This window comes from Budorcas taxicolor, chromosome 24, assembly GCF_023091745.1.
Source record: "Budorcas taxicolor isolate Tak-1 chromosome 24, Takin1.1, whole genome shotgun sequence".
Classification (NCBI taxonomy): domain Eukaryota; kingdom Metazoa; phylum Chordata; class Mammalia; order Artiodactyla; family Bovidae; genus Budorcas; species Budorcas taxicolor.
Genome location: NC_068933.1, coordinates 33,134,819 through 33,161,529, shown reverse-complemented (window position 1 = coordinate 33,161,529; position 26,711 = coordinate 33,134,819). Strand labels below are relative to the sequence as shown.

The 26,711-nt window shown below is 46.9% G+C and overlaps 1 protein-coding gene across 4 annotated transcripts in view; it reads right to left on the bottom strand.

The window, feature by feature from the left end:
* TACC1 (transforming acidic coiled-coil containing protein 1) overlaps positions 1–26,711 on the bottom strand; it is a 110,702-nt gene that overhangs the window by 37,106 nt on the left and 46,885 nt on the right. For all 4 annotated transcript variants that reach the window (XM_052661307.1, XM_052661304.1, XM_052661305.1 and 1 more), the window contains exon 2: positions 22,295–22,410. Coding sequence is in view for 3 of the 4 variants with exons in the window: in XM_052661304.1 (XP_052517264.1) it covers positions 22,295–22,410 (116 nt within the window). In the remaining variant the exon portion in view is untranslated. The remainder of the gene's footprint in view (positions 1–22,294; positions 22,411–26,711) is intronic.

The following is a 26,711-nucleotide window of genomic DNA, read 5'->3' as shown; positions in this document are numbered from 1 at the left end:
CTGCCACGTCTGTTGCTGTTAATCAAACTCTTCCTTTCAACAAGCACCCTCCTCTAGATCTAAACGTGTGATGCACCCATGGGTGCTCTAACACAGATGCCTTTTATGCTTATTCAGGATGTAGGCTAGTCTCTTGTAAAAAGGGATCTTCCCTTCCCCGGCCCCCACTCCGCCTTTATAATACTTTTAAAAGAAAAGGCACAGAACGCCAAAATTCAAAAGGCTGAGGTAACAGCTTGACTTTCTGCTTTGCACTCTGGTACGATGAAAACATGGGCTTCCCTTGTGGCTCAGTGGTAAAGATCTGCCTGTACTGCAGCAGACACAGGTTCGGTCCCTGGGTTGGGAAGATCCCCTAGAAGAGGGCATGGCAACCCATCCAGTATTTTTGCCTGGAAAATCCCAGCCTTGCGGGCTGCAATCCATAGGACTGCAGAGAGCTGGACACGACTGAAGAGACTAAGCAGTAGTTGCGGCATGTTGGAAACACACTGGGCTCAAATACAAGTGCATGAAAAACCTTGAGAAGGTTTCCCCTTAGAAGAGGGGAAAATGCCATGCACAGAAGATATTTTCGAAACTCAGAAATGTATTCAGCTAGCAGATACTGAGAACCTGCTCAGCTGGCTGCTTCCACATGGATAACCTCATTTAATAGGAGGTGAACCGCAACCACTCAGAAAACATTGTATATTAACACTGCAGCTTCGGCATTTTTCTCAAATATGCTTGACTCTTCCACCTCAGATTTTAACTTTTGGGTGAAACGCTGTCAGCAAGCTCCTTTTGGATCTGCCCATCACTACTTCTGCTTCAGCTATAAGAGGTCTCTTTTACGGCTTTTTCTTTTTTGTGTGTGGACCATTTTTAAAGTATTGAATTTGTTATAGGATTGCTTCTGTTTTAGTACTTTTGGTCCTGAGGCATGTCAGATCTTAGTTCCCTGACCAGGAATGGAACCTGCACCCCCAGCATTGGAAGGTGACATCTTAATCACTGGACTACCAGGGAAGTCCTCTCTTTTATGGGTTTTTATGTACTGGACATGTGGGACTCTCCTGGTGGTCTACTGGTGAAGACTCTGCGCTTCCACTGCAGGGGGCCCGGGTTCCACCCCTGGTTAGGAAATGAAGATTCAACATGCTTTGCAGTGGGGCCAAAAATCAAAAGAAACAAATACTGAACATGTAAAGTGATAAATCCACCAAAATTTGAACAGGCCTCCTGTGTCAACACACATTCCGGCCTCTTAACCTCAAAATTTAACCAGCATCTCACATCCGAGTCTAGGATGCAAGGTTTGACTCTGAGGCTAAAACAAAATCTCTGAGTACATGAAAACGAATGAATGTACAATAATTCAGGAAGAAAGGGTCTCAGATAAATGTTCAGAGGGTCCATGAAGCCCCAGAAACTCAGTGAAAGATTACATCAGAGCCTTCTCCAGGGAAGAAAATCCACAGCCTTCTCCAAAGCCTAGCCTCAGAAGCCATGGAGCAGAAGCCTGTATTTCAGCAGCATGTTTAGGGCACCTCGAAGGGCTCCTCTCTTTACTTGAGAGTTACAACTTCAACTGCCTCCCCACCCACCATTCACCCTGCAATCACCACATCGAGGTTTAAAGGACCCTTACCTGCTGGGGAAAATATCCTAACATCAAAGAACAAAGCTCACCACCTCCCAGAACATTCCAAGGGAATGCTTCGAGTGCTGTTTTAAGCAGTTTTAAGTGTGGAATGAACCTCTGAGAGGGAACACTCACCAAAACACACATTTCAATAGTCTGTGTAAACAGGACCGATTCACTGGCTCTGCATATGTTGACATTAAGATGGGAATGATGAGGGGTTGGGGGGTGTGTGGCCAGGCCCGAAGGGGCACCGAACGTGTGGTGAAAGCTGGTGGAAGTGGTCCCGGGGCACTGGTGTGGAAGGAAGGGGCGCTGGGACAGACCACCCCATGGGAAGCCAGGCCTCCAAGGAACAGACCTGGGTGAATACTTTCCTTCTCTGGAGGGTGGTTTGGAATTGGAGGGCAGAGTAAGGGCAGGAGGCAGCCAAAACCTGACCTAAGTCCACAGAGATTTCTCCACGTTCTGCTTAAAGGAGCCACTCACCTCCACTAACTGCCAGAACCCAAGGAGCCTGCCCTCAAGGGGCCGCCACACTGCCAGCCAGCAGGGACCCAGGGCCTGGACTGGCCCTGCAGCAGCCCAGTGTCTGAGGCCCCAGGAAGACAGGTGTGCACACCAGACGAGCAGGGGACGCTGGGGTCGTGGGTGGACATCAGGAGATAAGACTGCCTCCAGCAGGACTGATACCCAGCAAGGCAACATGGTGGAGAAGAAGAGGAGGAGGGAGTCAGGCATGGATTACTGGGTTTGCTCAGGGACGGGGGAGTTTACAAATAAGACTCATGTAATCACAAGGGAAGTTAAGGGGAACACACAGAGATGGTGTGGGAATGGAAGAAACAGGTTAATATACTAACAAAGACCAAAAAGATGTTAATTCTATCAAATGCAATATGTGACTTAGTTTGGATCCAATGTTAAAAGACATTCTAAGGAGAACTGGGGAAGCCTGATTGAACATGGCCTGGGTTGCTGCTGCTGCTGCTAAGTCACTTCAGTCATGTCCGACTCTGTGCAACCCTAGAGACAGCAGCCCGGGTTAGATGATATTAATTAGGTTAACTTCACTGATATGATAACAGTCTTATGGTTAACAGGAAAAACATCTTTATGTCTAGAGATACACACTTAAATATTTAGAGAAAATGTCTCATAAATCCTTCAAAAAAAGGAGCAAGCATGGTAAAATGTTGACTGTTGTAATGGGGTGATAAATACATGCAGATTCATTATTCTCTTTTATTATTACATCCTACACTTTTCATAAGATTAAAAAAATAAGAATATCTAGAAAAAACTTTGGAAGGATGTGTATTTTTAAATAGTTCATCCCTTCAATTGGGACAATGGCTTATTTTTATAATTTTTTCTCTCTTATTTATCTGTTATTTTCTACTTGGTGTCTACAATTAATAGGACTTAAGATAATTTTCCACAGCCACATACAATAATACATATTTCCGGAGAGTTCAAGACAAGTTCCCTCTCTTTCCAAGCACCCTCTGCCTCCCACCCCCAGCACAACGCTGAGGAACAGAAGCCCGGATCCCTATGATCCCACCCCCGCCAGTGCCTGGATGCGCTTGATGGCTTTTCAAACCTGGTTTCAGAAAACGACCTCCAGACACAGCCTGTCACAGAAGGACGAGAAGCAACTTAAACACAGTGTTGGTGCACGATGCAACCAGACAAAACATTTCTCCAAGAACTGAAGCGGGAAGGATAATCACAGTCTGGCTATATCAGCAAGTGTAAAACTGGCAAGCAAACGGCAGGCGGTTTCAGGCAGAAATGGAACAGCACAGGCTGCGGGATGGAGCCAGAGGTGAGCCAGCTGTGCGACGGTGGAGGATGCGGGAGCGCCGGACGGACAGACAGATGGAAGGCAGGCCCAAGGAAACAGATGCGTCCAGTGCAGTTGTCTGCAAAGGCTCTCAGAGCGGGAGAGGGGCCTGCCCTCACTTCCTCTCTCCTGTTCCTCCTTCACACTTGGCATCGCCTGGCATTTCTCCCCGCCCCTCCCCCACCCTCTATCCTAAAATACACACTCATTTGTTCAACTAACGACAGTAACACTGAAGTCACACTACATGGCAGGTAATTTTGCTTTTTTTTTTTTTTTAACATTTATTCATTTACTTATTATTTATTTGGCTGTGCTGGGTCTCAGTTGAGGCATGTGACCTCTTAGATGTGGGATCTAGTTCCCTGACCAAGGACTGAACCTAGGCCCCTTGAATGGGGAACAGAGTCTTAACCACTGGACCACCAGGGAAGTTCCATGTCAGGCAATTTTTGAGGGTCTCCAAACTCCTTTGTCGTTCTAATCACTGCTGTGATGAACATTTTTCTATACGTATCTTCATACTAGAAGATGTAGTATAATAAGAATGGCCTTTGTCCAAGGTTCCTGGCACAGAGCTCCTAAAACCCTTGGAACTTTCCTGGATGACTGGAGTGTCATGCAGCTGATAACAAGCCCCTTTTGATCACACCTGAGTTTAATGAGGTGTCTCAGGATGGAGGCCCCAGAGGGTGTCCAGATGGGGCTGGTCACTGGAAAGACCAAACTCGTGATGAGAAGGTGGGAACGCTCGGGAGCTGGTGACTGGTCAGGTTATAAGAAGCCTCTGACAGTGGGAGTCACAGGGCCCCCAGGCTGGTGAACCCACAGCGGCGCTGGCGAGGTGCCTGTCCCCACCTGGACCTGCATCTCTGCCACTCGCCTGTTTCCAGCCGCACCCTTTACAGTGAACCAGTAAGCGTACCTTCCTGAATTTTGTTTGAGGCCCTGTAGTGAATTATAGGAGCTGAGAGGGGCTTGTGGGAGCCCCCTCAGAGCTGCAGCCAAGTAGAAGGGAAATGTGGGCAGCCTGGGGACCTGGGATGCGCCTGCCAGCTCAGGCAAGGGCAGCCTCGATGCTAACTCGGCATTACTGCCAGACCAGGACTGGACTGAAGGACACCCAGTCAGTGGGTCCAGCCCTCAGGGAACTGGTGTTTGAAAGGACACCACATATTTGCTGTCAAAAAGAAAACCCCTCTCAACTACAAGTGCTATTTACATTTACTCACATATTTACGTATGCTAATAACCTACAGGTTGACCATGGGCAGAAGAGAAATATAGTCTTATCTAGTAGCAAGATGAAGGTTCTGTCTCCAAGTGATGGAAAAAGCAGCTTGATTCACAATTACCCAAGGCTGAGGAACTTCACAAGGGAAACCAGGCAGACGCTGTGAAATGTCGAGCAGTGATAACCGTGCCCGATACCCCAGGAAAAAGAACAGAGGAAAAGTCTCCCCACGGCACTGTTTACCTTTATCGCTACTAGCTGTCTGATTCCAGGCCAATGATTAAAGCAAAACAACATATTGTGGTGCAACATTAAAAACTGTGTTTGAAGTAGTTAATGACATGGAAAGATGCTGGCTATATCTTATTAGAGAAACCAGTTTCTAGACAACACTGGGACCAGAACCTTGGCTTCACTTTCAGAATGACTTATCCACAGACTGTTCATTGTGTAACGATTTTCAGGCAATAAACCTTAGATAAGCACTAAAATTTCCCCCAGTGTTTCAGATGTATAAACAAATGACTAATATTAAGCCAATCTTCCCATTTCGAGGCCCAGAATCCTTCTTAAGCACAAAAATCTCTTCATTCTCAAACCTAATCCCCTTCTACCCTTTCTCCTCTGTCTTCATCTCAACATAGGACTCTTGTTCCAAGCCTACCCAGCCCCACCCCGCCTTCTCTTCCCAAGACAGAAGGGTGGGATTTATTATTATTAAGGGCTGGTTTTGAAGGATCTCCCTCCTGACAAAATTCTTCAGAGTTAACACTGTGCTGCGAGTCTCAGCACTTTATGTCACACTCACAACACCCCTACGAGGTGTTCCTTACCCGCATCTCACAGGTGACGAGACCACAGCTCAGAAAGGTTGGAACCAAGAGCGAGGGAGCAGGAGAGAGGAGAGGCGTGGAGCTGGGTCGAGGGTACAGGTGGGTCACGGCTCAACCATGCTGCGTAGCCTCTGAATTAATTCTAGAGCTGTCTTCAATCACTCAATTTCTCTTCACTCCTGGGACGACTCTTAGAAAACCCTAATAAGGCCACAAGCCCAAGAAGAGAGGTTTTGAGGTGGAGGGTCAATGCTACAATAGGACACAGTCAAGTATATCGCTCTACGGGGTTACATCTATGAAGGGGGTGGGCACCTGAGTCAGGATGGAAGCAGGGGGCTGTCCGTGTCTAGGAACAAACCATCCATGTCATGCTTCTGAGTGCTCACAAGGCAGGGATGGAACCACGTGACCAAGCTGGGCTAGACATTCAAACAGGTGGGACTGGGGGCTTCCTTGGTAATCCAGTGGTTAGGCCTCTGGTGCTTTCACTGCCCTGGGCCTGGGTTCAATCCCCGGTTGGGGAACTAAGATGCGTGGAACAGCCACAACGAAAACAAAAAGGTGGGACTATTCCTCCCTCACTGCAGGGGAGGTGATCCCACAGTTTCACACAACCCTCCGGGTTGCAATGTGTCTCATAATTGGCAAAGCTGAAACTGACAGCTGCGAGAACAGGACCCCTGGTTACCAAGGCCCTGGGGCCTGGATTTCTGAACTCTAGCCCGCAGGGTGGGTCTCTGCGGTTCAGGACCAAAGAGAGGATATACGCAGAAATAACACAAACTTGGAGGGTCTGGCGATGACAGAGAAGTTTGACAATTGTATTACTGACTGTGAGCCAAGCTGACTTGAGTCATAGCACTAAGAAATCCTGCATAAAGATCCAAACCAGATGTTCAGTGTCAGCACTCCCTAATTAGCTTAAACCCTTAGCTGCATCAGGACCTGAAGCCTTAAAATCAAATCATAAAATAACGTCTAAGATAATCATCTACCCAACCAACCACAGGCCCTGTGAACCTGCAGCACGCGCTGCACCGGGCATGAAGTGACCAGAGAATAAGCACTTGGGGTTTATAATTCCGTCAAGGAGACGAGAGCCACACTCCGAGCCCCTTTGGAGAACAGTCAGGAGTTGAGCTTAAGGAAGTTCCTACCGCTTTCTCATGTGACGGCCACCTCCCGTTCTTACAGAAAAGATATCACCACGGCTCCATCTCTGGACTTGCCTTCCCTTTCTAAGTGGGTTATTTCCCCTATGAATCTGCCTCTGTATTTAGCAAGAGAACTTTCCAGACTACAGTAGTTCTTCATTTTTGAAAACCAACTAAGTTGTATTTTATTTTTTTATTTTTATATTTTTGGCTGTGCAGTTTATAGAATTCTTAGTTCAATCCCAAGTATATAGGATTCTTAGTTTAATCCCAACTGGGGACTGAACCCGAGCCCTCCACAGTGAAAGCACAGTCTTTACCACTGGACCTCCAGGAAGTCACTAGGTTGTATTATAAAATGACTTTTATTGCTGACAGAGCAGTAAGCTGGGAGAAGGTGAGGTGAATGAATGCAGTGCCTCTAAAGTACAGGTTACAGGAGAGAGGAGGACATCTGGGGCTGAACCAGCAGTTCTCGGGGCTGGGCAGGAGCTGAGTTCCTAATGCGGCACTGACGCCCTCCAATCCTGAAAGTGTACAAGCTATGTTATGCCACCCCTCAAGAAGCAGGGAGGCAGGCCCCCAAACCACTGTAATTCCCCTCCAGCCCAATCTTAGCTTATATTCCTTTGGTAACAAGGTCGACAATCTCACCCATGAAATACAACTCACAAAGGGGGAATGTTGTAGGAACGTTTAAGTTGCATAAACTGCAGACTGTGGTGCCCTGGAACTAAAAATTTACACAAATACACTACTTCACAGTCATATGGTCTTCAAGGCACTTCCATACATACTGCTTAACCTGATTCTCAAATCAACCCTGTGAAACAGGCATGGCAGGGCTGATTAATTCTGCTTGAAAATAAGAAAATGACACTATGAATAACTGTATGTTAACAAAGTTAATAAGTTAGATATAACAGACAAAAACCTAAAAAGACACAAATGACTGAAACTGACTCAAGAGGAAATAGAAAAATCTGAATAGACCTAAGACAAATAAAAGAGATTGAATTAGTAAATTAGTAAATTAAAAACTCCCCATCACACACACAAAAAGATCTGAACCAGACTGGTAAATTTTATCAATCATTTAAATAATTAATATCAATTGTTCAAAAACATCCAAAGACTACAGGAAGAGGAAACACTTCCCAATTCATTCCATCAGGCCAATATCACCCTGATGCCAAAACCAAAGATATCACTGAAAATACAAAACCAAAAAAACTACAGACTATTATTTCTTATTGAAAATCAACACAAAAATCCTCAAAATACCAGCAAACCAAGTCCACCAACACATGAAAAGGCATGCTTTACTCCAGGAATGCAAGGGTGGTTTAACATCTGAAAATCATTTAGTGTAACATATCATAGCAATAAAATGGAAGACAAAACCCATATAATCATCTCAATATACATGGGAAAAGAATCTAACAAAATCCAATGTCCTTTCATAATTAAAAAAAAAATTTCAACAAATAAGGAATAGAAGGGAGCTTCCTCTGACTTCCCTGGTGACCCAGTGACTTAGCCTGTGCTCCCGCTGCAGGGGGCATGGCTTCGCGCTCTGGCTGGGGAAATTTCACATACTGCATCGTGTGGCCAAAAAAAAAAAGGACTTCTTCAACTTGATAAAGAACATCTATGAAAATTCCACAGCTAATATCATATTTAATATAAAAGATAATATCATATTTAATAGTAAAAGCTGAATGCTTTTACCCTAAGATCAAGAACGAGATAAGAGTAAGAATGTCAGCTCTCACACTTCTATTCAAAATTGTACTTGAAGTTCTAGCCAGGTCGATTAAGCAAGAGAAAGAAAAAAAATGCATCCAGATTGGAAAGGAAAAGTATCTGTATTTGCAGATGACACAACTTTTTATACAGAAAGTTCTGAGGAATCCACCAAAAATTATTATAAGAAATGAATTCATCAAGGTTTCAGGAAGGATCAATATGCAAATATCAACTGTATCTCTATACACCTGCAATGAAAAATCCAAAAACATAATTATGAAAACAACTCCGTTTACAGCAATATCAAAAAGAATAAAATACTTTGAAATAAATTTAACAAAGGAAGTGCAAGATGTGTTCTATAAAAATTATAAAATACTAATTGAAGAAATCAGAGAAGATCTAAATAAATGGAAAGGCATTCCATGTACATTTAATATCTTAAGGTGACAATCTGCCCCAAACTTGACTATAGTTTGAACACAATCGCTATCAAAATTCCAGCTGATTTCTTTGCAAAATTAACAAGCTGATCCTAAAATTCATGCGGAAATGTAATAGACCTGGAATAGTTATAACAACCTTGAAAAAAATATAACAAAGTTGGAAGACTGACACCTACTGATTTCAAAACTTACTATAAATCTACCATAATCAAGACAGTGTGTTTAAAGAGACATATACAGATCAATAAAACAGAATCAAAAGTTCAACTCTTACATCTCTTGTCAACTGATTTTTGTCAAGGGTGCAAAATTAAATAAAAAGGGGGGAAAAAAGTCTTTTCAACATAGTGCTAGAGCACTGGATGTCTACATGCAAAATAATGAAGCTGTAACACTTCTTCACAATGTGAATAAAAACTAGCTCAAGACTGATCAAAGACCTAAATGTAAGTGTTCAAACTATTAAGTTTTAGGAGGAAACACTGTAGTAAATCTCTATGACTGTGGTAAGGCAAAGACCTTTTAAATATGACACCAAAAGCAGGGGGGAAAAAATGACAAAAACGAAGTACATAAACTGAACTCCATCAACAGTAAAAACTTTTACACCTCAAATGCTATCACCGAAAGAGTGAAAAGACAACCCACAGAACGGGACAAAATATTTACAGTCAGATACCTTATAGGGGACTTGTATTGAGACGACATAAAGTACTCTTTACAACTCTCTTAAGATAAGTAACCTAATTGAAAAATAGGCAAGGAATCTGGATAAACATTTTGCTAAAGAAGATACACAAACAGCCAAAAAGTGTGTGGAAAGCTGCCCAACATCATTAGTCATTAGGGAAACACAAATCAAAACCACCATGAGACATCACTTCATGTTTATGAAGGTGGATACAATCAAACAGATAACTAGTGCTGATTAGGATGTGGAGAAACTGAAAACCCCCATATACTCTTGACGGGTATGTAAAAGGGTGCAGATACTTTGGAAAACAGTTTGACAGCTCCTCAAAATTAGAAATGTTTACCTTATGACCTAGCAATTGCACTACTAGGTATATAGCAAGAGAAATGAAAAGCGTACACCGACAGAAAAACTTGAACATGAATGTTCACAGCAGGATTATTCAGAACAGCCAAAAAGTGAAAACAACTCAAATGTCCATCAACTGATGCATGGGTAAATAAAATATGGTTTATCCAGAGAATGAAGTATTAATCAAGAATTTTAAAAAAGAATGAACTACCAATATATATGCTATAACATGGATGAACTTTGAAAAACATTACAGTAAGTGAACAGAACCGATCAGAAAAGACTACTATATATTGTATAATTTCAATTACATGAAATGTCCGGAATAAATAAATATATTGAGACATCATACAGTAGATTATCAGGTGCCTAGGACTAGGGGTGGCAGAAAAATGGGGGCATGACTGCTAATGGGTACAGTATTTCTTTGGGGTAGGTGATAAAACATTCTTAAAATTAGGTTGATGTGATAGTTGTTCAACTCTGTTCATACACTATAAACCCTTTAAATGGTGAACTGCATGCAAGTGAATTATATCTCAATAAAACTGCTTACAAAAGAGACAGAACAAAGAGAGTCAGAGGGTGACAGGGTAGAAAGCACGTCTTGCAATTCCTACAACATGTTCTATTACACCACAGACTTACACTTCAGAAAACGCTTTAAATAGTCTGTTATGCGTGTCCCATACTTGAGAGAGCTGGTAGGGCTCAGCGTCACATCAATTTGGGATTTCAAATTTTTCTTAAGGAAGCCTACCATGTGTTAGATAAATTCTATTTACAGGAAGAGGTGAAAAAAATGACATCACTCTTTTTCCTGTAACAGATGTAACCAAGTATAGGAAGCATCTTAGAGGCATGACAATTGGCACACTCAAAAGGCTTTTGGTTTTGTTTTGGGGGTGGGGGTAGGGTTGTTTTTTTTAAAAAAAAATTCTTTCATTTATTTCTTGCTAACATTTGCCTTCTCAGGCCTCCCTCACACATTCCTTTGCTAAAACTACCTACTGGCTGCTAAAACGTTGAGGGAAGCCAAGGAGGCCAAGGGGCCCGGGGAACAGAAGGCAGCCAGGTCCCTCCAGACTGAGGTCAGCAGGGATCTTACCACCGATTCCCTGAGTCCCCAAAGCAGAAACTGAGCGCCCAAGACAGAGCTGAGCGCAGGGTCACTGCTGAGCAGACAGCTGATACATACAGGACCCCCTGCTGCCTGATAACCTTTGATATAGAAAAATGTATACAGAGTAAGCGGGACAGCCGCTCAGCGCTCCTACCCACAAGAGGAACACCTGTTATTCACTTGACCCTTTCCCTGTGAAGACCTTCCTCCTTTCAGGGTCTTCCCTCCCACTCCTGCTCTCCCAAGTTTGAACCAAGGCGGGGCTTCAGAAGGGAGACAAGGGGGTCTGATCTGAGAAGGCTGTTAATAAGGTACACATTTGCATTTAGGCAAGTGTCCAAAATGTGACCTTTTTTTCAGTTTAATGTCTCTGAGATCCCAGTCCCTCGAATTCCCCCAAAGTGGAAATATACTTCATAAATGCATGCTCTTAGCCACTCAGTCCAGGACATCAGCCTTAAAATGGAGTAGAAGTGGACACAGTGTATTGCCCACAGACAGGATAACAGGACAAGAAGGCCTCTTCCAGGACTGCCAGGGAGACCCCAATGGTGTGGGCTGCAGGACTCACGTTCCCGACAACCACGGGGCCCCAGGTCACCCAGAGCCTGGGCGCGGCGAGAGGGGTCCAAGTGGATGAGTCAAGGCGGGAAAAAGCAGAACAGCCTCTGAGGTACGCTGCAATGTTAAGGCGTCACTACTTCACAGCAGAGAAACACCATCAACGCACACAGACACCCATGCCCGAACCCAGACAACAAACTGTCTAAATCTCCTCCTCCCCGCAAAACCAAACAAAAATATCACCCAGGAGCTGGTGGGAGGGGGATAATTAATTTATTTGGTTTTTGTAATAGTCAGGGCCAGGTGCTGGAAGCTTCTAACTTCTGAGAGAGGCTCACTCTAACATGCAAGACTCCACAGGTAAAGAATAATCTGGAAAGCCATTTGATAAACTGGAAAAGCTTTGTGCTAAGGATGAAGAAAGTACCTCAAATTTCCAAATGAGTGTTCAGTGCTGTTTTATTTAGAAAGAGACCCAAACCCTCCCTTTCGAAGGCCATGGTTAAGATAAAGGGGTGGGGCCCATAACCAGTAGGAGTCCGCCCTCCCCGCCCTGAACCCAAGCCTCCCTGGAAGCTGAGCCAATGACGGGTGTGCCTTCTCTTTGCACTCAGGAGGTGCCCTGGATTTTTGCAACCACCTAGATTTGTTTAAGGCTGCACTTCCAGTGGAGCCGAGACCCCCCTCAAACAGAGAGAAGCCCCGGAAGGCCCCCCAGAGTCATCTGCTCCCCGTCCGCAGCAGGCAGCAGCAGGAGCAGAGGAGAAAGGGTGTGTGTTAACAGACGGCTCCTCCTCGCAGAGACCTGAACTTCACTGCAGCTAAACCACCACAACGCGCACCTCCAGAAATCATTATGAGAGTGTTCACAACACCAACTGCCTCTCTCGCAAAGTAGCAACCGCCCACACTGAGCTGAGAAGCTGACGCAGAATAGAGAGAGAGAGGGAGAATGTTCGACAGGAGAGGAGCCTCCAGAGTGACCAGACGCCTCTGTGGCAGGATGGGAACCCTGGCCGGAGGCCACATCGCTGCTCCTGCCCTTCTGTTCCTGTACCTAAGAAGGGCGGCAGGGGGCTTCCCTGGCCGTCCAGTGTGTGAGATTTTGCCTTCCATTGCGGGCGGTGCCGGTTTGATCCCTGGTCAGAGAGCTAAGATCCCACATGCCCAACGGCCAGAAAACTAAAACATGAAACAGAAGCAATATTGTAAAAATTCTATAAAGACTCTTAAAAGAGCCCACATCAGAAAAATTTTTTAAAAAGAGGGGCAGAAGGAGGACCAGAGAGGCAGAGCAAACCAAGAACTTACTGGCAGGCAGCCTCCAAGGCAGCCCCTGGGAGTCCCACCTCCTGGGATTCACACCCTTGGGCTAGGGTAACCAAAAGGATATTGTAGAAATAACAGAGTATGGCTTCTGAGGCTGTCATCAGAGACACCACAGCTGCCATACTGCAAGAACGCTCAGGCAACCCCAGACAGAGCCCCACCGCACAGTAAAGAACTGAGATCTTCCACCTGCCGCCAGCACCAGCATGCCAGGCATGGCTGAGGAGGGATCCTCCAGACCTGGTCAACCTTCAGATGACTAGGGTTCCAGCCAACACCGAGACTGCATTCTCACCAGGAACCCCAAGCCAGACCACCCAGCTGGGCTGCTCCCAAGTTCCAGACCTCTGAAAACAATGTGAGATAATAAACATCCAGTGGCTTGAGCTACTACCCAGTTTCAGAGTTATCTGCTATGCAGCGATCAGTTCAGTTCAGTCCCTCAGTCTGTCCGACTCTTTGCGACCCCGTGAACTGCAGCAAGCCAGGCCTCCCTGTCCATCACCGACTCCTGGAGTCCACCCAAACTCATGCCCATTGAGTCAGTGATGCCATTCAGCCATCTCATCCTCTGTCATCCCCTTTTCCACCTGCCCTCAATCCTTCCCAGCATCAGGGTCTTTTCAAATGACTCAGCTCTTTGCATCAGGTAGCCGCAGTACTGGAGTTTCAGCTTCAACATCAGTCCTTCCAATGAACACCCAAGACTGATCGCCTTTAGGATGGACTGGCTGGATCTCCTTGCAGTCCAAGGGACTCTCAAGAGTCTTCTCCAACACCACAGCTCAAAAGCATCAATTCTTCAGCACTCAGCTTTCTTTATAGTCCAGCTCTCACATCCATACATGACTCCTGGAAAAACCATAGCTTTGACTAGAAGGACCTTTGTTGGCAAAGTAATGTCTCTGCTTTTTAATATGCTGTCTAGGTTGGTCATAACTTTCCTTCCAAGGAGTAAGCTATGCAGCAATACCAGCCTCTTAAGAACTTCCTCCTTCTACCCCAAAATGGGTGCAAAGTCCCAGGAGGCTGCACACGCCCCCACGCACCTGCCTCTCCTCACCCACACACGACTCACGGGTGGAGAGGGAAGCAAAGCGAAGGCAAATGTTCCCGGTGCCTTTTTATTTCTCACAGATGAGCAGACGCTGAGCACAAAGGAAGCAAATGTTTTTAATCCAACAGCACTGCTTACCCAGTGATGCTTTTACTTTTTCCCCTTCTGACTTGATGTCTAAATTGTATTGTAAGCTTCTGATGTTCAAAATTCCTAAAATACATTTTATCCTTCATACATCATATATGCTAAGTTAACATGTGTGAAAGATGTAATCTCTTGATTTTTTTTCAAATTACATCATTTTACAAGATACTAAAGAACATGCTTTCCCCCATCACATACTCTGTCCTGGTAACATTTTAAGAACTTTTCATTTCCTCTGATAAGTCATTTCCTAAGGCAGTGAAGAGAGAGAGATACATAGATCCCCTGCAGAGAAGCTGGGTGTGTGATCTTCAAAGCTGAATTTATGGGATTTCCCTGGTGGTCCAGTGGCTGAGACTCTGCCCTCCCAACGCAGAGCTAGATCTTGGTCAGGGAACTGGATCCCACAGGCCGCAACTAAAGATCCCACAGTCAAATAAACAAATCTTCCTTTTAAAAGTTGAATTTATGACCCCACTGTACTACTAGCAGTATAGGCTCCGTTTCCCAATTTTTAGACTGGAAATCATGTGTGGTCTATTTCGGAGCATCATTGTTATGAAACCAAGTAAGATGCTGAAAAAAACTGCATTCAATACATACGATAAATGCAGCTGGAACAGAAAGTTGGTAATCTGTTAGGTCGGAATTCTGCAGTGGGAAAGCTGGAGATCAATAATTTGCTGTCATATTTCCAGCAATGACATAGGGAACAAGGACTGGCCAGGACAGTATCCGGATCTGCTAAACAGAACTGCCAGATCACATTTTTCCACTTGTGAATTAATGAGATCCGTTTGATTACTATCCTCTTGCCAAGTCTGGCCATCATCAGTCTAGGCCCTGGGGATCTGATTATGTTTGTGCAAGCCCATGAAATTAGGTTCATGTACGTGTGAAGGTGAGGGTGAGACCTTGAACTTATAAGCTGCAATCCCTTCCCAGGCCCAAGGTTAAACCGTTACTGGACACTTCAGCGACTCCTAGTTATCAAATCCCTACAGAGACGGCTGTTTTGGGTAGATAAACCATGGTCCTCTGTCACTCACCAGAGTTCAGAAGACTGTGACAAAATGGTATATTCTGCTAGGGCTTCCTATGAACAGTAAGTAGTATTACTAGTCACTTGAAAAAGAAACTATGACTGCTCTTTAAATGTGTTAAAAGGCTTCAGACGACATCCATTCTGTAGGTGGAACACTGCTGTTGTTTAGTTGCTAAATCATGTCCGATCCTTTGCAACCCCATGGACTGTATGTAGCCCACCAGACTCCTCTGTCCTTGAGAATGCCCCACCAGACTCCTCTGTCCTTGGGGTTTTCCAAGCAAGAATACTGGAATGGGTTGCCACTTCGTTCTCCAGGGGATCTTCCTGACCCAGGGACAGAACCCGAGTCTCTTGTGTTTCCTGCATTAGCAAGCAGGTTCTTTACCACTGTGCCACCTGAGAATTAAGTGGTAGCAATGCAATTTAGCAGGGCTGCCCCCTCATACATAAGAGAAAACACCTCCACCGTTGGAAGCTCTCAAAGGAAGCTATATTGCTTTATTTGGGACTCAAGTGAGCTCTAAATTGGGAAAGGCAGGTCTGAGGTGAGTATAATCATCACGATATTTAAGAAGGTCTTGAATTCACTATTCACCTTAAAAGAATAATAACTACTTTGACAGTTACTAAAATAAAATATTCATTTCCAGCATGCAGACTTTGCCCCTGCCCCCAAGTTTTTTATTTAATACTCTCTGAGTCTCTGCTGGAAAAATGAAACTCTTCCCCCAAGTATCTCCTCGGGTGGAGCACCACAGAGAGGAAGAGGTGCTCCTTACACGGCTCCTTTGTTGTTGCTGTTGTTTAGTCACTAAGTCGTGTCCAACTCTTTGTGACCCCATGGACTGAAGCCTACCAGGTCCCTCTGTGGGCAAGAAGACTGGAGTGGGTTGCCATTTCATTCTCCAGGGGATCTTCTCAACCCAGGGACTGAACCTGTGTCTCTGTGTTTCCTGCACTGACAAGCAGATTCTTACTGCTGAGCCACCAGGGATGCCCACATGGCTCCTTTACATTATTATAAAATAAAGCAACAAAGCCGCACGACCTCATCCCGTTTACTAACTAGTGGGAATTTCCAAGCTGAGAGCTACAAACATACAGGGCGAGGGGGTGGGGGATGCAACTGTATCCTCCTGCAGAGGTTTTTTAAGTGCATTTCATAATAATATGAAGTAGTGTAATATAAAAACTTAAACTGTGAAAGAGCCAAGAAAATGAGAGCATTAACCTGGAATAACACGGTGCTGAAGGAGCCACTGGGGTGAACTGTCAGGTAACATGAAGGCTCCTCATTGGTCGCATCGTGTGTGTGTATTAGTTGCTCAGTCAGGTCTGGCTTTGCGACCCCATGGACTGTAGCTCGCCACGCTCCTCTGTTCATGAATTTGTCCAGGCAAGAATACTGGAATGGGTAGCTATTCCCTTCTCCATGGGATCTTCCTGACCCAGCAATTGAACCCTGGTCTCCTGTATTGTAGGCAGATTATTTACCATCTGAGCCACCAGGGAGGCCCATTAGTCCCATTACCTCTAGGATATTCTAATAAAGCAATCCCTGCAGTAGGAGCCTGGAAAGGGTGCCAGACTAAGTCCCTAGGAGAACCACACTCACAGATTCGACTAGAACACTTCAATGTTTGCATATTTGCTTATACAAGTAGCCCAAAGCCTTAGGATCAAACATCTAAGGTTCAGATTTTAATAAGACTTCCCTTCTAACTCTTACATACGTACAATCTAAACCAATCAACCATACAACCTATACCAAAAATACACCATAGCAACAGTCAAATTACAAATTCTCAAACACTCAAAGTTACATTAGAAACAAAAGTGAAAAGTCTCTGCGTTTGTACTTGTATTAAATGATTGCCAAATTCTCCCCATTCTTCCCTAATTTCCTTTTTGCTCATATATTTTAGACAATTGAAAATTAAGTATGAGCCAGACTGAAACGTCATTTTGCGAGGGAGATAAACAGTCAGCCCAAACCAGTCTCTCCTTGATGCCGTCCCTGACCACTCAGGCCTACAGGAGTGGCACCCAGTACCCACAGTTCACTTGCTAATTAATCAGCTAAGCCTTGTAGCTTGTTTTAAAACTAAAGTTCAATTATAAAGGTCAAATTATAAAGTACTTAAACTTTATCATTTTACCAAAATCATTGCAAGTGTGGATCAAGGTCGGCAAACTTCCTGTAAAGAGCCAGATAGTAAATATTTCAGGCATTTGCCTCTGTTCTGAGTATTCAATCTGCTATCTTACTGCAAAAGCAGCCAGACTACACCTAAATGCACGGCTGCGTTCCAAAATGAAACTTTATTTATGGGCCCTGAAATTTGAACTTCATGTACTTTTCACACAAAATACCGTTTTCCGCCGTTTAAAAATGTAGGAACAGTTCTCAGCTCTCCAGCAAAACAGTAACAGGTAACGGCAGGCCTATGAGCTATTGCTGGCTGATGCCTGATTTACACTGACCCAAACTATGTCAACAAATAAGTCAGCAGTCCCTACAACCCTCCGGCAGTAAACACCTATGGACTGACCCTGTTTATCTCTCTCCTGTTCTGGAGAACTACCTTATGTGTTTGGGGTATCTAGTCCTCTAATCAACATATCAAACAGGATAACTGTTCCAAGGGCAGAAAGAGCTTCAGTGTGAATTACAATTCCCTCTCTCAAAGAAAGGTAACAATTTGTAAACAAAGGCGTGTGTGTTTGTGTGTGCTGGCTGGGGGAGGGTTCAATTAACAGAGGACAGCCACTACAGCTTTCACTTTTATAATCTAAAACACAGGACAAAACCACAGTCCATCAGCACTGGAAACAAACAAAAAAAAAACGATAAACTTGAGACTGTACCTCTCAAACGTCCTTTCCTAGGTGATGTCTCCTTACTGATACATCTCCCAGCAAAGAGAAAGAACAGTAACATCAGCAACTTAAACACCGTTTGCAGAGCTTATAGAGCATCCTGCCAGAAGACAGAGTCTTACATGACCTACATGTGCTGTTCCCCTGCATCAAAGACTAACCGTATTATTAGGGGGCTTCCCACGTGGTGCAGTGGTCAAGAATCTGCCGGTCAAGTCAGATGCAGGAGATGCAGGTTTGATCCCCGGTTGGGGAAGATCCCCTGAAGGAGGAAATGGTAACCTGCTCCTGTATTATTCTTGCCTGGAGAATCCCAAGGACAGAGGAGCCTGGTGGGCCGCAGTCCACAGGATCAAAAGGATCAGACACAACTGAGCAAAAGTGAGAATGCACACCACCTTATCAGCAGTCGAATAACCACAGTTTTTAGAAAGAGAACCTTCCAGGCTGAGAAGTTAGACTTCAGCATTAGACTCCAGGAATTTCTGCCCACTGACATCTTCCCTGGTCAGATCTGTGCCCTGGCTGTATTTTTACACTCACTGTGTATGCATAACAAGGCCATCCACAGAACTCTCGACAAGGACTGGTGTTGGGGAGAAGAAGCCCCAGAGGGCAGGATACTGCCAGGTTGATGGGGAATCATCTTGTTATTTAAAGACACTAAATGGCAAGACTTCTTCACATGCAGTGCTTTTTTCCCAGTTTATACCGCCTGCCACTTTCATGGTCCACAATCTTGAGCTACTCCGCTGAGCTTTCTTGATCCACGCTCAGCTGCATCTGACTCTTTGTGACCCCATGGATTGTAGCCCACCAGGCTCCTCTGTCCATGGGATTTTCCAGGCAACATTACTCGAGTGGGCTGCCATTTCCTCCTCCAGGGAATCTTCCCGACCCAGAGACGGAACCCACATCTCCCACGTCTCCTGCATTACAGGTGGATTCTTAACTGCTGAGCCATCGGGAAAGCCCTTTCTTGGTCCTTGACTCTCTAAAAAGGAAAATTCTAGAGACCAAGAAAAGAGAGTATGAGCCGTAAGTGACCAAAACTTGTAAAAATGAGTCAGTGGCATAGGAAGGACCAAACAATTGGGTCTCTGTGGTTCTGAGGGCCTGGGCCATACTGGCCTCCATTTAATTAGCGAAGAATCTGTCAGGATGAATCAGACCACCAGCTGACAGGATGGTGAGGAAGCAGGCGGCCCAGGCTGAGCAATTCAAAGAGGCTTTCAAACTGTCTTGTGAGCTTTATTTAAATTTGAGGGGAAGGCCACAGAATAGCTCTCTCAGGCTTTCAAATCTCCCTTCAGATCTGCCAATCTTGAGAGAAGAAAGGGGAAGCTATAAAGCGGCATCTTCTGTTATGGAGACTGCTACCCAGCCAAGCGGCACACACAAGTCCTCTAACACGCAAACCTGCCTGTTCCCATGCGGTCTCTGCCTGAACTCATGGTAAAAAAGCGGCCCAGGGCCAGTTGAGGGAATTTTCAACAGGGCAGCACAGTATGGAGCTCACCATTTATTATTAAAAAAAATTTTTTTGGCCACACCATGTGGCATGCAGGATCTTAGTTCCCTGACCAGGGGTCAAACCCACGTCCCCTGCATTGGAAGCATGGAGTCTTAACCACTGGACTGCCAGGGAAGTTCCTGGAGCTCACCATTGAAAGCAAAACCAAATCACAAAAAGCTGATAACATTTCCCCAGTAAGTCCAGCTCCATCACGAAATCCAGCACGGACTTCCTGTGACCTCCCCAGGTGACCTTTGAGGAAGTTGCTAAGCAAGGAAACATAATAACCGTTGGGAGAATAAATTCATGACCCGATCAAAAATCAGGTAACCGGGTAACTGAAAGTTGGCTCTACTTTGTCACTGCAAATAGAAAAAACACAGAAAAGTACATCCATCCTGGAGTGCCTTCTCCAGACAGCTATCCTTTGAAAAAGGAAGCGAGAGCACTGTCCCTCTGTTCAAAGCCCTGCTGTGGGTTGGACTATATTCTCCCCAAAAGACAAGCTCAAGTCCTAACTCCCCACACCTGGGAATGTGGTCTTATCTGGACATAACAGTGAGCCCTGAACAATGTGGGGGTTAGGGGTGTCCACCCCCAACCACTCAGCACAGTTGAAAACACTCCATATCCACATTTCTCTATCCTTGGATTCAACCCACCGTGGACCGTGTAGTACTCTAGGACAGTGGTCCCCAACTTTTTTGGCATCAGGGACCCATTTCATGGAAGACAATTCTTCCACGGACTGGGGTAGGGGATGGGGAATGGTTTCAGGGTGACCCAATTGCATTACATTTACTGTGCACTTTATTTCTATTATTATTACATTAGATCCACCTCAGATAATCAGGTATTAGATCCTGGAGGTTGGGGACCCCTGCTCTATAACATAGTGAAAAAAAATCTGTGTCAAGTGGACCCGCACAGTTCAAACCCATGTTGCTCAAGGCTCAACTGTAGTTATCTCTGCAGATGTAATCAACCTAAGAGGTCAACTTAGATTGGAGTGATCCCTAAACCCAATGACTTGTGTCCTCCTCAGAAAGCCACATGAAGAGACAGAGATACACAGGGAGAAGCTGACCAGGTAAGATGGGAGCTTTGCTTCCATGGGCCAAGGAACACCAGGAATCGCTGGCAACCACCAGAAGCCAGAAGAAACAGGGAAGAATTTGTCCCTAGAATCTTTGGAAGGGGCCTGGCCCTGCCAACACCTTGATTTCAGACTTCTAGCCTTCAGAACAGAGAGGGAACCAATTTCCATTGTTTTAAGCGGCCCGTTTGTGGCCTTTTTTAAAGGCAGCCCTTCTGATCTCACTCAGAAGGAAAAATGAATGCCTTGTGACTACAGGACCCAGAAAGCCCCCTACCTGGCTAACTCCGGCTGCTACAGCCACCAGGCCTCCTCCCTGACTTCCAACATGCTGCCCCCCGGGCACTTCCCTCCCCACCCCTCTGCCTCAGGCTGGTGCTCTCTCAGACCTTCCCAGGAGCCATGCGCTCTGCTAGAAGAGTTCTCAGGAAACTGCACAGATGTCCCCTCAATCCTCTTTCAGGAGTCTGCTCAAGTCCCCTAATCAGTCAGGCTCCCCAGCCCCATCAGCCTTCAGCACCTCCTACCAACCCTCCCCCAACTCTGTTCCCCCTTCCCCAGCTTCATTTTTCTCCGTTGTTGTACTTAGGCCAAAGCTGACAGGTGCACGCGTGCGTGCTAAGTCACTTCAATCGTGTCTGACTCTTTGCGACCCCAGGACTATAGCGCGCCAGGCTCGTCTGTCCATGGGATTCTCCAGGCAAGAATATTGGAGTGGGCTGCCAGGCTCTCCTCCAGGGGATTTTTCCAACCCAGGGATCGAACCTGTGTCTCCTGCATTGCAGAAAGGTTCTTTACCGCTGAGCCACCAGGGAAGCCAAGCTGACAGGTAGGTACATTCTGCTTAACCTCTGAAAGGCCCATCTCCCTCCACGACGCTGGCCTGCAGAGATGGGGACTGTTTCCACTGCTGAATCACAGCCACTCTGAACAGCTAACTGCCTGCGATCAGGCCAGGTGAGATTTTACCCAGAATTGGCTGTGGGACAAAAACGGTTTCCACTAATCGAGAGGAACAGCAGCAGCCTCTGCAGATGAAATGCAGGCTCAAGGTTGGGATCTGAGGGCAGAAGGGCGTCTCCATGCCAGGCTTTCTTGGGTGGACTGGGGCTCACCACCATCCCTGGCGGAAGCGGGGGCGGTGGAGAACTTTGACACCGCCTCTTAAGATTCCTCCTGGTCTAAAAAAATTCAACTCCTACCTATAATTCTTGTCTCCAGCCACACCCTGGAGAAAATGCGCAGGCCTGAGAAATGTGTGAAGCCAAATCGAAACACACCTTCATCCCAACATCACTACACACATTTTTGTTTTTTATGGCCCAGCAGGAATGTTCTGATAATGATAATTTCATACTGCAAAATGTACAACCTACTTAGGGAGGAAAGATTCTGGCTTCCACACTTGGAAAAATACAAACACACCATTTCAAATATGCCGGGAGCTTTCAAACAGCTCCTGCTGAGTAAGGAGACAACCCCCCACCTTTTAAAATGGCCCTGCATTAACACTTTTCCTTCCCTTATTTACATTTTCAAACTTGAAACAACAGCAGCAAAAAAAAAAGGCAGAACAAGGGAAGTCTTTCCTTACCTTGGGTCTTGGCCCCGGAGCCTGCCAGTCCGAGGTACGACTCACAGGATTCCTTGAGAGGGGATCGGATGGGCGTTTCAGTTTCAGGGGTCTCAAAATTACCTTCAGAATCCGAGCTGCCAAGGGGGAAAAATGAGGAATTACCACTTTCAACGGTATTTCCGACACCCCTTTACAGGCTACATCTCCACAAGGTCCAGTATTTTTTGCTAACTTCGCACCCCGCGCGGGGGTCCTCAGTGTGGACTGGCCCGGGATGGGGGGGAGGGGGGTGCAGTGCTGAGGCAGCGCCCTCCTCCAGCTTCCGTCTCCCTGAAATCTCCTCCATCCTCCGGGGCTTTTCTCCAGCAACGTTTATTTCTGAGGTCATCCTTCCCTCCCTCTGACAGCCCCCCAAAAGCCCCTTCAACAGATTCCTTTTCTCACAAAAGCCCTTTGCCAGAGGCTTAAAAATTCAGATCGCCCCTCTCAGCCTAAAATCATGAAGCCAGCTTTCGCCTCGATGCCCTTTTTCTGGAGTTAGGCCTCTCTCTACCTGTTTGCAAGGCACCCGGCTAGAGGCCAAGGACGCTGTCACCTGCCTCCCGCAATCACACGGGTTGACAGCTCAGGAGAGACGACCGTTTCTCCCCCAGCGGCCAGGGGGGCCCTGCATCACGCGACCTTCTTCACCAAGGCTGCATTTTCGGGGACACAGGGGAGTCCCAGGAGGGCCTGGGAGCGACTTCTTCCCCGTAGGGAGGGCCCCAAGTGCCAGCGGGTGCGATCCACGACAGTGCGTGTGTGTGTGTGTTTGTGCAGGGGCGGGGGCTGGGGTCTTGAAGCTTAGAGAAAGGGACTGAGGCACACGGGGATGCGGAGAGACTGCAGATTCTGGGTTAGGCTCAGAAAGCTCACACTGAAACAAGGGGAGGAAAGCACCCGGGGGGAGGGCACAACGTCCTGAACTTCCGACTGCACAGCGAGGACCTGGTTACGGGCAGGGACGGCAGCACTGCCATGAACACGGTTAACACGGGTGGCGACCACACACACACGCGCGCGCGCGCGCACACACAGAATGAGCCGCGGATGGATGGATGGTTGGCAGCGCGTCCGAATCTCGGCAGCAACGCGTGTACTTGCCTGAAACTCAAGGATTTGGTCTCGGCTTGCGAGTCCTCGTCCTCGGGGTCGCCCTCCGGCCCTCCGGCCTCCTCCTCTCCGGCGCCCCCGCCGCGCACCGCGGACCACGTCCATCTCGCCCACTGCACGGGCGACAGGATCTGCCAGGGGCTGAACGCCATGCGCGCGGCTCCTGCGGCCCCGGCTCCTGGGAGGAGGGGAGCGGGGACGGGAAAGCGCTTTTTTCTCCCTTTCAAGATGGAGGGACCCGGTGACAGGCGCCCGGACGCGCTTCCAGCGGAGGCGCGGATGTGGTTTCACGGGCGCCGTCGGGGGCGCGGGCGCAGCGCTTCCTCTCAGCCGGCCGGCCGCGCGCCGCTCCTTCCTCGTCCTCCTTCCTGAACGCGCGGCCGCGGCGCCGAAGCCCCTCCTGGGGCCTCCTCGGGGTGGGGTGAGGGGAGCCCGGGTCGGCAGCTCGGCCTCGGCTGCCCGGCGGCTAGGCGTCTGCGTTCCGAGGGGCCCGGCTCCCGGCTCCCGCCTCCCGGCCGGCCGGCCGCGCCTCAGCTGCCGCGGAGCCGCGCCCCGGGAGCCGCCCCCCTCGGGCCGTACCACCCGCGCGCGCGGCGAGGGGCGCCGGCGGAGGCGGGGCCTCGGAAGCGCGCGGCTCGGCTGCCGAGCCCCCCCCGCCTTCGCGCCGCAGTGGTCGCGCCCGCGCTGCGGTGGAAGGGGCTTGGCGGCTGCGACTTCGGAGGCGACGACGGGCCGAGGACCCGGGCGTCGTCAACGGTTTTTGCCGGCTTCACGTTTTTCCGAGTCGGCGCACGCTGGGTGTCCTTCCTTCCCTGTTTATTTTTTCATCTTGCTACTGCGACTTAATGGCGTTGGTGATACGGGCTCACAGAGAAGTTCAGCCTCTTATTGTAATAAAAAAAAAAACCCAAACCAACTTTTGAGGCCGCTGTTAACGGCGTTTTCCCCTCTCTGATAGAACGGCGTGGAAAATGTCAGCCTTTTCACCCTCACCCGTCAGATCCCTCAGCGGTGGTACAAGAGTAGCCAAGGGCTGGAATTTTCGGTAATTTTTTTAGCTCCCCAGTCCGCACTGGTGGACGCGCCGTGGCCAGGTCTTGGGTAAAGGGTGCTAAATGACACAAATTATAGCCTGATCCGTTTCCCATTCTCTCTCTCTTTTTTTTTTTTTTTTTTTGAGGCTTTCTTTTCATAACTTCTGATTCGGTTTCTGACTCCGATTGCTGCTTCGAAAGTTGGTCAACAGGCCTGGTGATTTCAGCCTTCAAATTAAAAAAAATAATTCTGTATGTTTGAAGGGAGAGGGAAGTAAGTAGAGCTGTCCTCGGATTTTCTTCATTTTCATTCCAGGAATTCAGCTTAAGGATGGCGCCTCTCAGAGTCACCAATGCACCAAGCAAATGGATTGCCTCAACTTCATGATCTCCGTGCCTGGATAAAGACGTTTCTTATCCTACTGTTAATTTTCAGAGTTGCAGGTTCCCACAGAAAGAGCAGCTCCAGAATTAAGAACAAAGGCTGACACTGCCAGACAGACGTCTTCCCCTGAGAGGGGTTGGCATAGCATACTGTTGATGAATCATGACTGCCTTACACATTTTGATAACAAGAACAAAAGCAAAAAATGATGCAAGATAAGGCCTGGCGGGTGGGTCTTAACCATAACAGAAGGGCAGGGGTTTGCCTGAAGTCTAGACAAGAGGGCTGGGGTGTCTGGATACTTTACAATTCATCCAGCTCCCAGAGATAAACACAACAGTTTTGATCGTTCTGGAGACTACAAAGAAATAAGCAGGAGTTGTTTTTTTAGGTCTACATGAAATATGCCACAACACTCTCCCATTGTTTGTATTTTTAGATTTATGGCTCACCACACAACCCTTCAGATTATAAGGTTCCCCAGGTTCCTGGATCTGACACAAGCGTTTTGTTGCTTGGAAATGATATTGTCCACATACATCAGTGGGCTTCCGTGATGGCTCAGTGGGTAAAGAATCTGCCTGCAATGCAGGAGACATAGGAGACGTGGGTTTGATTCCTGGGTCAGGAAGATCCCCTGGCAGAGGAAATGGCAACCCACTCCAGTATTCTTTGCCTGTAAAATCCCATAGACAGTGGAGCCTAGCGGGCTACAGTCCAGAGAATCGCAAAGAGCTGGACAGGACTGAGCAACTAAGCGCGCACACAAATATACATCAGTAATTGTTATGTACTAGGTCCTGTTCATTCTTACTCCTGAATGTTCTCGAATCCTTTCAGTTCAGTTCAGTCACTCAGTCGTGTCTGACTCTGCGACCCCATGAACCGTAGCACACCAGGTCTCCCTGTCCATCACCAACTCCCAGAGTCCACCCAAACCCATGTCCGTCAAGTCGGTGATGCCATCCTGCCATCTCATCCTCTGTCGTCCCCTTCTCCTCCTGCCCTCAATCTTTCCCAGCATCAGGGTCTTTTCAAATGAGTCAGCTCTTCTCATCAGGTGGCCAAAGTATTGGAGTCTCAGCTTCAACATCAGTCCGTCCAATGAACACCCAGGACTGATCTCCTTTAGGATGGACATTCCTCTGCAATTCCATTATGATTCCTGCAGTCCCCATTTTTCATAGATCCTCTGTAAATGTCTCCCAACTGCTTCTACCTCTGAGGGTTTTTCCAGCCCAGGTCACCCTTGCCTGGCTGATCTGTGACTTCTACTCTAGCCTTGCTGTTCCTGCTCTCCTCTGCTCCAGCCCTTTATAGTCGTAGCCATAATCCCTACAGAATTGGTTCAGAACCTTTACTGTGTCCAAGAATCATTTGTGGCCCTTCTTTAAAAATCCAAATCCAGGGGAGGTCCTCAGTGGTCCACCAGTTAAGATTCCAAGCTCTAGGTGCAGGGGAGCTGAGGCTCAATCCCTGGTCATGGAACTAGATCCCACATGTCGCAACTGAGACCCAGTGCAGACAAATAAACATTTAAAAAAAAAAAAAAAAAGACAAGCACCGGGACTGAAAAAAAAAATTTTTTTTTTTAATGCAAATCCAAATGGCCCCAGCAGGTTCTAGAAATCTGTATTTTGACCAAGTGTCCTGGGGAATTTATTCCACAGGATAAATTTGGGAACGATGACTAGCTTGAGTTGACTAAATGTTGCTTCTGGAACAGTTTCCCTTTTGCCTGCAGTGTTTTGCACACTCTTCCCCCCACCCCCACCCTGACCTCAAGCCCTCAGACCTTGAAGGTCCAAAGATACCAGCGCAGGTGTCTCCTCTGGGAATTCTCCCTGCTTTCTACCATCTCTAT